General features: G+C 59.7%; 2 protein-coding genes across 2 annotated transcripts; both read left to right on the plus strand.

Annotated features, from left to right (window-relative positions):
* Positions 1 to 3,170: 3,170 nt before the first annotated feature.
* EGR4 (early growth response 4) lies at positions 3,171 to 5,801 on the plus strand. Its single transcript, XM_051617352.1, has 2 exons — positions 3,171 to 3,437; positions 3,791 to 5,801. The coding sequence occupies exons 1-2, from the start codon at positions 3,302 to 3,304 to the stop codon at positions 5,107 to 5,109; spliced, it is 1,455 nt and encodes a 484-aa protein (XP_051473312.1). The 5' UTR covers positions 3,171 to 3,301; the 3' UTR covers positions 5,110 to 5,801.
* A 2,750-nt stretch (positions 5,802 to 8,551) lies between these two features.
* LOC127384233 (uncharacterized) lies at positions 8,552 to 11,958 on the plus strand. The gene is made up of 3 exons (XM_051618316.1): positions 8,552 to 8,632; positions 8,783 to 9,230; positions 11,923 to 11,958. Exons 1-3 carry the CDS (start codon positions 8,552 to 8,554, stop codon positions 11,943 to 11,945), a joined length of 552 nt encoding a protein of 183 aa, XP_051474276.1. The 3' UTR covers positions 11,946 to 11,958.
* Positions 11,959 to 12,013: the final 55 nt, after the last annotated feature.

Consider the following 12,013-nt stretch of genomic DNA (forward strand, 5'->3'; position numbering starts at 1 on the left):
TACAAGTAGGTTTTTATTTAGCTCAGGCTTAAAAGAAAAAGCCTTCATCCAGAGGAAGAGGGGACATGAGGCAGCACCTCTCCAGCCACCCATGGGTAGTCAGCTGCTCTCTATCAACCACACCATAATTGTTTATTTTCTTGTCTGAGGAAGGGAAATGTTGCCACTATTCTAGGATCACCTTTAAGGAAGGAGGGAGGTTCAGAGAGCTGCCTCTGCCCTGTGGCAGTACCAGGGAACCTTCCCATGGCACATCAGGATTGCAGCATTGAAAAGGTGGGACAGTTTTTTCCACCTCCAAGAAGAGCTGCTTGTCCTGGCAGCAGTTGTCCCAGGGTTGTGCACAGCAGCAGGGGAGTCTGAGGATGTAGACTCCAGCTCAGAGACTGGAGGCCAAGCCCTACACATCCTAAACCTGGTCTAGTGGGAGTTAGGGTGGAAATAATTGATCCTTACGGTCCTTTCCGACCCAAACCAGTCTGTTACTCTATGATTCCATGCCTGACATCCCCTTTAAATTGTGGCAGCAAGAGCATCCAAGGTCTGATGGGTCCCTCAAATGCAGCCAAGGACAGGTGAAGAAGAAAGCAGGGAACCCAAGGTCCATCCTTTGGTGATATCCCGCCAGCATCCAGCACATCCCCTAAGTAGCTTGTTGGGGTTGTGTTCAGTAGCCACAGATGGATTATTTGTAACCCGTTTATTATCTTGGTTCCAAATTATCTCCTGAAGCACCGAGTTCCAGTTTCATCAAGCACTGCAGGGCTGAGGATTGTGTTTGGTTTGCCTGAAACCCACTTTCTGGCCATCTCACTGGGCTCCCCCCAGTTCCTGTGAGATGAGGACCAGTGGATAATCAGGTCTCACTCACCATTTCCACACTCTGATAATTTTCTGGGTCTCTCTCCATCCCCTCCTCCATTTCCAACCTGAACCTTACAGCTCATTCCCTGACACTCCCTGAATCACCAGCTGAGTTTAGTGCTGCTTGGCACCCCTTGGCCAACCACCTGGGTGCATTTCACAGAGGAGCAGCCTGTCCCCAACGTGGGGAAGAGCTGCTAGACACACCAAGGGGTGGTTTGCCCGAGATGATGCAGTGAGACATTCCTGGGAACCAGGAATAGCACCTTAGCAGGGCCCTGCTCCAGCCACTGTGCCCCAGCTCCAGGGTATCTTGGATCTCAGCAGGTCCTCTCCTCCTTCCTAGCTCCTTGGCATCCCACAGCTTTCTCCTGCAGTTGTGGTTGCAGCCTTCTCATTGGCCACCCTGTGCTGAAAAACAGCAGGTTTGTACCCGTAAATATTTTTATAGATGTTTGTTTCTGGGTTGTGTTTTTTTTTTCCAGTGGGCTCTGAACCCAACAGCCAGATAGCCCAGAGGAAACCTTCCCCTGCCCACCCAAACTGCCTTCTGCTGGGTGCTGGGGGTGACCTGCTCCCCAGAGCATCACCACTGGTCCAGGACGGGCTCCAAATCCAGGCTGGAAATTTGGAAATGGCTGAGCAAGGAAAGCAGCAGCCTCCAAGCTTGCTCCATGGGAGGCTTCACCTCAGTGAAGCCACCAGAGTGGCTGGGGAGGGGGGGGGGGTGGTCAGAAGGATGCTCAGGGCACCAGGGCAGGGTGGAAGCTCTGCCAGGATCCTTCCCGATCACTGCTCCTGTCAGGTTTGCTCTTAAAACATCCCCCCTTGGGTGAGCTGGTGGGATTTGCAGTCAGGATCTGCCCTCTCCCAGCCCAAATCCGTGCCTGTCACACGCTGGCCTGGCTGGGGAGCCGCGAGCTGGGGTGACTGGGGTGAGCTGGCCGTGCTGTTTGCCTTCTCTTCTTTTTTTGGGGCGGGGGGGCTCTTGCTGGGGGGCAGGAGGAGCCCGGCCACCCAGCTCCTGCCCATCGAAGCACATCCCGAAATGCCAGGAGGAAGTCTTGGCAAAAGCAGGCGGGGAAAGGCAAGAGGGGGGGAATGGCAGGGGGGGGTTGGGGGGGCTGGGAGCAGCAAAGCCCGGTGGCACCTTGCAGGCCTCCTGAAGGAAGGAGAGCAAGGAAAGGCAGTCGCGGAGGGTGTGGAGGGGGGAGAAATGGCATGAGAGGAAGAAGAAGGAGCCTGGGGAGATGTAAACCTGGAAGAGTGGCAGAGGAGCAGCCCACGGTGGGAGGGGAGCCAAGGCCCTGGGGCCGCAAGGGCCCGATCCGGAGGGGTGCCCAGCACCCACCCCACCCCCAAACCCCCCCTAAAACCCCCTTACCCCTCCGTGGGAACTTGCAGGGGAAAAGCTGGAATCCGGAGGGAAGGAAAAGCCGCCTGTGCTTGCACACGTGTGCGCTGGCACACGGGTGTGCTTGCACACGCGTGTGTGTGTACATGCGTGTGCATGGAGGGGGGGGGCGGGGGGGTTGTGATGGAGGGATGCGGGTGGGCTTGCAAAGGGGGGGGGGATGCTTTGGACACACGGGGCCCCCCCAGCTGCAACGATTCGTTAAAAATATCGCGATTATTAGTTTAGAAAGATGGAAGGGGGGGGGGGGGGAGGGGGGATAAGGGAAAAAACAACAGAGAGAGAAAAAAAGGGGGAGGGGAAGGGAGGGGGAGGGGGGGCAGCACGTCACGGGAGAGATTTCCTTATTGGGGCTCCCTGCCCTACATCCTGAGTCCATGTATGGGCATTTACGTCACGGCAGCCTCACTGGGGACTCCAGAAATGGCTGCGGCGGAAGGGTCGGAGCAGCCCCGCTCCAGCTATAAAGGGGGCGGCGGGGAGGGAGAGCCGGGTGTCCGCACGGGCTGCCGCTGCTGCCGGCCCTGCCCTGCCCTGCCCGCACCCCCTGCCCGCCCCCCGGGGCACGGCACCCCCCGGCAGCCCACCCCCCCACCCCCCCCCACGGCATCCCCCGGCACCCCCCCGGATTGCCCACGGCGCTGCGGGGCAACCCCCGGCTTGTCCCCCAACACCCCGGAGCATCGTTTGGATTGCCCCCAGCACCCCGGAGCACCCCCCCGGATTGCCCCCAGCACCCCCCGGATTGCCCCCAGCACCCCCCGGATTGCCCCCAGCACCCCCAGGATTGCCCCCAGCACCCCGGAGCATCACTTGGATTGCCCCCAACACACCGACGCAACCCCCGGCTTGCCCCCAACACCCTCGGAGCATCCTCCGAATTGTCCCCGACACCCCGGAGCATCCTCCAGACGGTCCCTGGACACCCCTCAGTACCTCCCGGGTTGCTCCGAGCATTCCCGGGCTCGCCCTGAGCATCCCCCGGCTCTTCCCTAACCCGCTCCAACCTTATCTCCGGGAGAGATGCTGAACGTTATGGATTTCTGCCCGGATCCTCTTTACTCCAAGTACGAGGAGAGCGGCGAGATGAAAGCCGGAGACCTGCAGGGCTTGGGGCAGGCTGAGCAGCAACTTCTGGCCGAGGCCGATTTCCTGGCAGGTAAGAGCAGGGGGGAGCCGGGCAGGGATGAGGGACCTCGCCGGGAATCAGACCCGCAGCCGGGAATCGGGCATCTCCCCGTCCTCTGCCCCCAGCCCCCCGCTCCCAGCCCCTGGCTGTGGCTTCAACACCCCTCCTCTCCCTCCAATCCAGGGCGGGGGTCCCGGGGGTCCTGCCGGGGAAGGGAGGTGACACCCAGGGCTCCCGGTGCCATCCCGGGGAGCCGGCGGGGACGGGGACCTCGCAGTGACGCAACATCAGCCTCCCGCTGTTCCCCCGTATCCCGCCCTCCCCTTCCCCATCCCTCATCCCTCCGTCCCTCTCATCGCCGGTCCCCCTCTGTGTCCCCCCAGGAGAGCTGCTGGGCACCCCGATGAGCGGCGGGGGGGTGGATTACCCCCCCCCGGGCAGCCAACCCTCCCCTTCGCTCAGCTACACCGGCAGCTTCTTCATCAAGGCGGTCCCGGAGCATCCCCAGGACCAGGAATCTCTCTTCAACCTGATGTCGGGAATCCTGGGCATCTCCCCTTTCTCCTCGTCCGAGGGCCACCCGAGGCACCAGGATGCTCTTTATCAGTGTCCCGAGGTGGCTCAGAGCCAGCTGGACCTTTATGCCACCTGCCAGCCAGAAATGAACGGATCCAGCCAAGCCCCTTTCCCGGAGCAGGGCTACGGCAGCTTCCCCACGGCGGAGGGTGCTCAGCCCCTCCAGGCACAGCCCACCTTAGGAAACACCTCGCACTGCTTCTTCCAGCCCAAGCTGGACACCAAGCAGGACATCAAGCTGCCTTCTGGTTCCCCACCTCTGGAGAAGTTTAAAGCCTCCTGTGCCCAGTGGGAGCCCATCACCCAGCATCAGGCCTACTTGCCCGCTGGTTACCCTTCTCCCGAAGCTTTCCCAGCTGGTGAGAGCAACCAGGGGCTGTTCCACCCTCTGGGCTCCAAGATGGAGAGTGTCTTGTCCATCAGCTGCCAGTCAGAGCTCGGCAGCCTGGCAGAGGACGCTTCCTGCTTCGGCACCCATCTGGGCTACGGCTGCGAGCCAGAAAACTTCCCGGCCCGCGGGGACTTCGCCGACACCAAGCTCCACAGCCTCCCGTTAATGCCAGATTTTGACACCTCCATGGCCCAGCCTGAAGTCCTGCCAGCTCTGCTGAGCTCTGCTGAGCTCCTCCATCCTCACCCTTCCCCCTCCGTCCCCCACACGGACTTCCTGAGCCACGCTGCCTCTTCCTCCATCCCTTCCCTGCTGCCCACCAACCCTCCCGCCTTGGCCGAGCCCAAGAAGAAGACCCGGCGGACCAAGTGCTCTTCCAAATGCTTCTGCCCAAAACCCCACGAGAAGGCTTTTGCCTGCCCGGTGGAGAACTGCATCCGGAGCTTCGCCCGCTCGGACGAGCTCAACAGGCACCTCCGGATCCACACGGGCCACAAACCCTTCCAGTGCCGCATCTGCCTGAGGAACTTCAGCCGCAGCGACCACCTCACCACCCACATCCGCACCCACACGGGGGAGAAGCCCTTCTCCTGCGACACCTGCGGCCGCCGCTTCGCCCGCTCCGACGAGAAGAAGCGTCACAGCAAGGTCCACCTGAAGCAGAAAGCCCGGACGGAGGAGAAGCTCAAGGGCTTGGGGTTCTTCTCCGTGGGTCTCTCCTTCGGGACATTGTGAAAACCCACCTCCCCTCCCCAGACTGAGAGGCCTGGGAGACGGTGTTTCCTCTGGTTCCTCCCAGCATCTCGTGGGAGATGCCAGGGTGGGAATGAGCCTCCTGGGGTGGTCCCTGGGGAAGGTGGCGGCAGATCGGGCCGCGCCAGGGAGGAGGGGGACAGGCAGGAGGTGGAGGTGACGCTGTGGAGCTGGAACACCGGCTGTGGCTGAGGGATGTGGGGAATGTGGCAGCTCCAGCCACCGGGAGCCATCTCCAAACTGCAGGGAACGAGCCATTTTTATAGCTCCTATTCCAAGGAAGAGGTGCATGTGTGTGTGTGTGTGTGTGCGTGTGCGTGTGTGTGTGCAAATTAAAAACCCATGTACAGAAAGAAATCCCCACTGAGATGGCTCTTTTATGTACCCCAACCCACGGAGCTCCTGCCTTGGGAACGAGCAGACTGTGATTCCCTGCCAGCACTTTATTCCCAGCTCCCGAGCGGTTGTTTTTCCGACCAGCGCAGTCGGGGGCTGCGGATGCACTGGTCCTTTCTCCTGAAGGAGTGAGATGCCACCAGGATCCAGCAACCAGTGCCTAACGGTCCCTTGGGAAAGGTGATGGTGTTGTTCTTATTCTTTTCCTGTTTGTAAACACAAGCAGAAAAATCCATCAGGAATATTTGGCAAATTGTGTCTATTTTTCTAATTAAAGATTTGAGCTAATCTAAGACCTCTCTGCCTTTCAATCCCCCTCTTTGCCTTTCAGTCCTCTTCTCTGCCTTTCAATCCCCTTCTCTGCCTTTCAGTCCCCTTCTCTGCCTTTCAATCCCCCTCTCCTCTGCTTTTCCATCCCCCTCTTTGCCTTTCAATCCCCCTCTTAGCCTTTCAATCCCCTGCAGCCGGGACACCGGGGGGATTTCTGGTGTGTTTTTGACCTCTGGCTGCCACAGATTGAGGGGAAAACTCCTTAAATCACGAGCAGGGAGAGGAAAATCAATCAGAGCAGCAGGGGAGGTGGCAACTGTCTCCCCAAGCATCCCCAGTTCCCTGGGGTGGGGCTTATTCTGGAAGAAGGGTCTTGTCCCAGGACAGGGCAGGGAAGGGATCCCAGCTCCCTGCCAGTGGGTCCCCCTCCAAAAAGAGGGATGTGGCTCCACGTTTATTCTGATCCTACTTGGATCCAGATCCATGGGGTCCATTGAGGGGACCCCACAATCCAGCCTAGACTCCGGGCTCCTGGTCCCCCATGGGATGTGGATACCCCCACCCGGGGCTTCACCCACAAGAAATGGGAGGAAACACAGCCCCACTCCCCATCTTCAACCTGGCACATTCCCAGGGCTGGAAAAGGTCCAGGCACCATCAGGCAGAGGCAGACAGGCAGGACGTGGCCCCCTGCAAAGCCAGGATGGGGAGGGAAGAGGCATTTGCTCTCTCCCTTTTGGAATTTTAAACAGCCAAGAGATGCTGTTTCCCTTCTTCTGGGACCAACCATCAGCCCAGAAGGTGCCACCAATAGCAGAACCTCCCTCCTCCACTGGTTAAAAATTAGTTAAAACACGTGACTCCGAAATCTCATTGTTCCGATGGGAGATGCTGACTCAGATTGGGTCTTTGGTTTCAATTCATCGGGAGGAAAAGCTGCCTGTGGGAACAGAGGTGATGGTGGTGGATGCTCAGGGGTTTTGGGGATGCTCAGCCTTTTCTTGCCGAGGGGGAAATTGAGGCAGGGAGAGGGTGCTGATCATGGCTGCAGACCTGCTCCCTCCAGCAGGTTTTGTCCCCTCCACCAGCCCCACAGGGTGGGTTTTGCCCCCCAGTTGTGTTATGGAGGAGGGAAGTGTCCTTCTCCGTGTCCCCTCCTGTCCCTGCAGCCCTTTGCTGACAGGTGGGCTGGAGCATCCCAGGGTTAAATCCTAGTTATACCATTGTCCCGGCAAAATCCACTTGTTGTGGGGTGGGAGGACCCTGTGGTGATGAGGTGAGAAGCTGGGCAGGGGGTGTGGGATTCCAGAAGACTGGGATCAGGGAAGAGGCCAGAAGGAAACCTGGTTGAGGGGGAAATCCAAAATGTCCCCTCCAGATCTGTCCCTAAGAGCTCATGGCACCTAAGGATGCTCATGCCTCTCGGGTGGGCACCCACCAGCCCCAAGCACTTCTGGCCCCAGCACCTGCACCATCCCATGAGCCTGGTCCCAAGTGAGGACCACTCCACGGGATGCAGAGGACCCCCCAGAAACCCATTTTTTTCTGAGGGGACACCCCAGATAACATTCATCAGGACCTCAGCACCCAGGTTTCCTTCAGGAAGGGGAGTCTTTCAGGCATCTCTCCATGGGATGTCAGCTCCTGCCGGGCAGTGAGCAGCCCTGCTCCCCCCGTGCTGCTGCCCATGGGTGATGCACCAGGGCTTATTTATACACCCACCCCCCCCCCCCAGAGTGCTTCAAGAATTGATGCTGAGCCTGAAAGTTCTTCAAAGAAAGCCAGGCTGGAGCCTTCACCCTCTGCTCACATCCCTGGATGCCGAGGGAGGGTGGGAAGGATTGGAACACCCACCCTGGCAGCTTGAGTGCACCTGGGGTGGGGTGGGATGGGACTGGGAGCTTGTAGGAATGGTTACATCCCAAATCCTGGGGCCACTCAGGGATGGGAACAACCACTTGACCCCAGGCCAGCAGTGTCCTGGTCCCAGTGCTGCTGTCTTCCCATGTGTCCACATCAGAGACAAGACAATATGTTGGAGCTGGATGCCCTCGGTGCTGGAGACTGGATCAGGACCAAGCCAGGGTCCTTGGAGACTAGCTGGGGACCAAGCTGGGGACCAAGCCAGGGTTCTTGGGGACTGGATCAGGGCCAACCAAGGGACCAAGCTGGGGTGCTGAGAGACCAGCTGAGGACCAAGCATGGTGCTGAGGGACTGGATCAGGACCAAGCTGGAGACCACACTGGGTTGCTCAGGGACTGGATCAGGATCAAGCTTGGGTGCTCAAAGACCAGCTGAGGACCAAGCCAGGGTATTCAAGGACTGGATCAGGACCAAGCTGGAGACCAAGTTGGGATGTCATGCTACTGGAACAGCACCGAGCCAAGGATCAAGCCAGTATCCTTGGGGACCAGCTGGGGACCAAGCCAAGTCAGGATGCCCAGCCACTGGATCAGGACCAAACCAGGGATTAAGCCAGGGTGATGGAGGACCAGCTCAGGACCAAGCTGGGGAGCAAACCAAGCTGCTCAGGGATTGGATCAGGACCAAGCCAGGGTGGTTACACTGTGGGTCCAGCCCAGGATGGGGAAGGAGCAATGCAGGTGCCCACGCTCGGCCACGCACCCACCCCCCCTGCCCCCTTCTTCTCCCCGGGGGGGGATGCTGGGGGGTGATCCCAGCAGGGACCCGGCCAGGAGCAGCGGCCTGGCTGAGGGGGGACAAGGGCGGGATCGAGGGGTGCGAGGGAGACGCAGGATGAGGCCGGCGGGTTGCCGCATGGCAGCAAGGCCCGGCGGAGAGCCCGCGGTGTTCGTGGGGAGACAGGCAGAGGGAGCTGTGAGGGAGGAACGCGGCGGCGAGAAACACTCCGGGCTCGGGCTGCAAAGGAGGAGGAGGAGGCGGCTGCCAGCGCTCGCCCTCCCTCCTTCCTTCCCTCCTTCCCTCCATCCCTCCATCTCTCCCTCCTTCTCCCCTGCCCATGCACAGCCCCCTCTGAGCCCCGTCGTCCCCAGGGTGCCCAGCAGCCCCCCACCCCACCCCACCGGGGCCTTCAGCCTCCCGCTCCCCTCCTCCTCCTCCTCCTCCTCTTCCTCCACCTCCTCCTCCCGCAGCCACCACCCTCCCTCCTTCCCCAGGGCCTGGCATGGAGGTGCTGCCCGCAGGCAGCCGGATGCTTCCCGCTGCTCCTGCCTCTTCCCGAGGCTGCATCCCTCCTCGCCAGCATCCTTCTGCCCGGACAAAGCCCTGAAGCCTCTCAGCAGCCGCCGCCTTTGTGCACCGACCCGCTCACATCACCCCCTCGTAGCATCCTCCCTCTCCCAGCTCCCCCCCCCCCAGTTGGCTTTGGTGGGGACGGTGGTGGCCGCCGGGGACACGGGAGCGATGCTGCCCTCGCCGGAGGAGCCAAGCTCGGGAGGTCGGCGGCGACAAGCAGGTATGGAGCGATGCGGGATGCTGCCCTGGGAGGTGGTGGCTGGTCCCCAAGCTGCTCCTCGCCTCAGGGTGTCCCCCACCCCGGGAGCACGAAGCGGGGACAAAGCCGGGAGGTGAGGAGGGACCCGCTGCTCCCCGCTCCAGGTGTTTGGGGAAGGGGGAGGAGGGGGGGAAAGCAGGATGCACCCCGGGTTTTCGTGCCCGTCTCCCCCTGCACCTCACCCCCAGCCACCTTCACCCCCCCCAGCCCTGCTCCTTCCCACCCCGAAAGACGGGGACGGTCGCGGGGGGAAGGATGGGGACCACACGGCACCGGCAGCATCCTCCATCCCTCTTCCCCATCTTCCCCCTTCCCTTCTTCAACCAGGCAGTGGAGCTGCCTGCGGCTCATTTTAATTCCTTTTTATTATTATTTGTATTTATTTTTATTATTATTATTATTATTGGGGGGCGCGGGGGGATGTGGAGGGGCCGGGAAAACGTTAAACAATGCCAAGAAAGGCTGGATGATGCGATGGTCGCGATGCCGGAGCAGCTCGGGGCTGGGTTTCTGGCGCTGCTGCAGTCTCTCCTGCTGGCCGGGAGCGTTTCCCGGCTCCGGATGCCTGTGGGATCCATCAGCGTGGCCACCGTAGTAATGACTCCTCATCTCCTTAAAATCCTGGCGGATGGCTGGCGGGGTGGGAGGGAGGAGATGTTTTGTGGTTCAGGGCAGGACCTGCCCAGGAAAAGAGGGACTGGGAGATGGGAACCTTCAGACCCGCCTGGGTCGGATCCTGCCTTGGTTTCTGGCTGGGAAACAGGGAGCCAGGGTGGGTGGGACAGCCTGGGGAAGGTGGGCAGGGATCCAGGCCTGAGCTGTGGGGTGGCAGGAGGCTGGGGCTCCGTATGTCTGGAAAAAAAAGCGCTTTCTCATCCCGTGGCACCCGCTGGAGTTGCCAGCAGGTGCTTTGTGCTCGCCAGGGATCACCCAGGCAGGGTGGACCTGCCTTGGTGACCACCCCAAAAACCACAGCCAGGCACCTCCAGAAATTCTCCACAACAGCTTGTTTTGTTGGGGCTTTTTTTTGTTGTTGTTGCTTTTGTTTTTAATGATTATTCTTAACATTTTTCCGCCTGGATTTCTTGCCTTTTCCTGATTTTGCCCCCTCAAAAAATGGTTTCCCCAACCTGGTGGCCGTGGTTCTGCCCACCAAGGTGGAGGGGGGTAGGGGGATGCTGGGCCACCAGGGATGCTGCCCTGAGGGTGAGCACAGATGGAGGGTTCAGGGACAGGTTGGTGCTCACCAGGGATGGTGGTTGTGGGGTGCAGGGCGGGGCTCAGAAGGGTTTGGGGGTGGTCAGAAGAGCCCTTTGTGGAATATATGAGCAAGGGATCTTCCCACCCATGGGTGGCCTTGGTGCTTTGGGCTGAAAGAACCACAAAAAAACACCCCCAATGGGTGCTTCTGCCTCCCAAAGCTGGAGGAGAAAGCAGTGACCTCCTAGGTTGGATCTTTGGTGGCTTACCCCACTTACCCCCACCCACAAGGGTGGGGTTTTCCCAGCCCCCGACGTCTTGGAGGTTTGTGCAGGTCCCCACAGGGACCCTCACTTGGTCAGGCATGGGAAACCACCGGGTCCTTTGTGTCACCAGGACAGCACAGCATGGGGGTCCCACAGCCCCCAATGGGACCGACAATGAGACTTGGTGGTTGTGGTGAGGGTCTGGAGAAGTATCTGATTCTACTGCGAGGCTGCATGGGCTCATCTAGCAGCACTTGGGTCACTCTTTGCTTGGAGGAGGTGGCTCCCAATATCCTGGCTGCAGCATCAGACACAGGCATGCTCCCAGGGCCTGGAGATCCCTGCCACTGCAGGGGCTCTTTGCATGGTGGTTGGGCAAGGAAGCACATGGGTCACCCCTCTGTGACAAGAAGGAGAGAGATTTCCAATGGGTTGTTCACCTTCCTGGCAGCTGTACTCCTCCCAAATGGCTGTGAACCTTCCCAGTGTTTGTGCACCTTGCCAAGGAGTGGGGGGACCTTCTTAACAGTTCTGGATCATATCAGGGGTTGCACACTTTTCCAAGAATTATGCTCCTTTCCAAAGGCTGTGGATCTTCCCAAGGGTTGTGGGTTTTCCCAAGGTTTATGGGTTTTCTCAAGGGCAGTGGGACTTCCCAAGGGTTGTAGACCTACTCAAGGGTTGTAGGTCTTCCCAAAGGTTGTGGATCTTCCTAAGGGCTGTGGGTCTTCCTAAGGGTTGTGGGTCTTCCCAAAGGTTGTGGAATTTCCTAAGGGTTGTGGGTCTTCCTAAGGGTTGTGGATCTTCCTGAGGGTTATGGGTCTTCCCAAAGGTTGTGGATCTTTCTAAGAGTTGTGGGTCTTCCCAAAGGTTGTGGATCTTCCTAAGAGTTGTGGGTCTTCCTAAGGGTTGTGGGTCTTCCTAAGTGTTGTGGGTCTTCCCAAAGGTTGTGGATCTTCCTAAGGGTTGTGGGTCTTCCCCAGGATTATGCACATTCCCGAGGGCTGTTGATCTTCCCAAGGGATCTAAACCTCCCTGAGCATCGTGCACCCTCCCAAGGGTTGTGCATGAGTGGGAGGAACACGGAAGGGGAGGACAGAGGCAGAGAGGGGACCAAGGAGAAGGGCCAAGGAGGGACCTGTGGGGACCTGCCGTCCCCGCATCACTAACCCCCCTGTCTCTCCTAGCACCAGCCACCAGCCGATGCTGACATCCCCCCGGGGCCTCCCGGCGCCCACCCCTCCCACCCCAGCCCTCCCACCCCGCCATGCCCCAGCA

Source organism: Apus apus, chromosome 4 (assembly GCF_020740795.1).
Source record: "Apus apus isolate bApuApu2 chromosome 4, bApuApu2.pri.cur, whole genome shotgun sequence".
In the NCBI taxonomy this organism is placed as follows: domain Eukaryota; kingdom Metazoa; phylum Chordata; class Aves; order Apodiformes; family Apodidae; genus Apus; species Apus apus.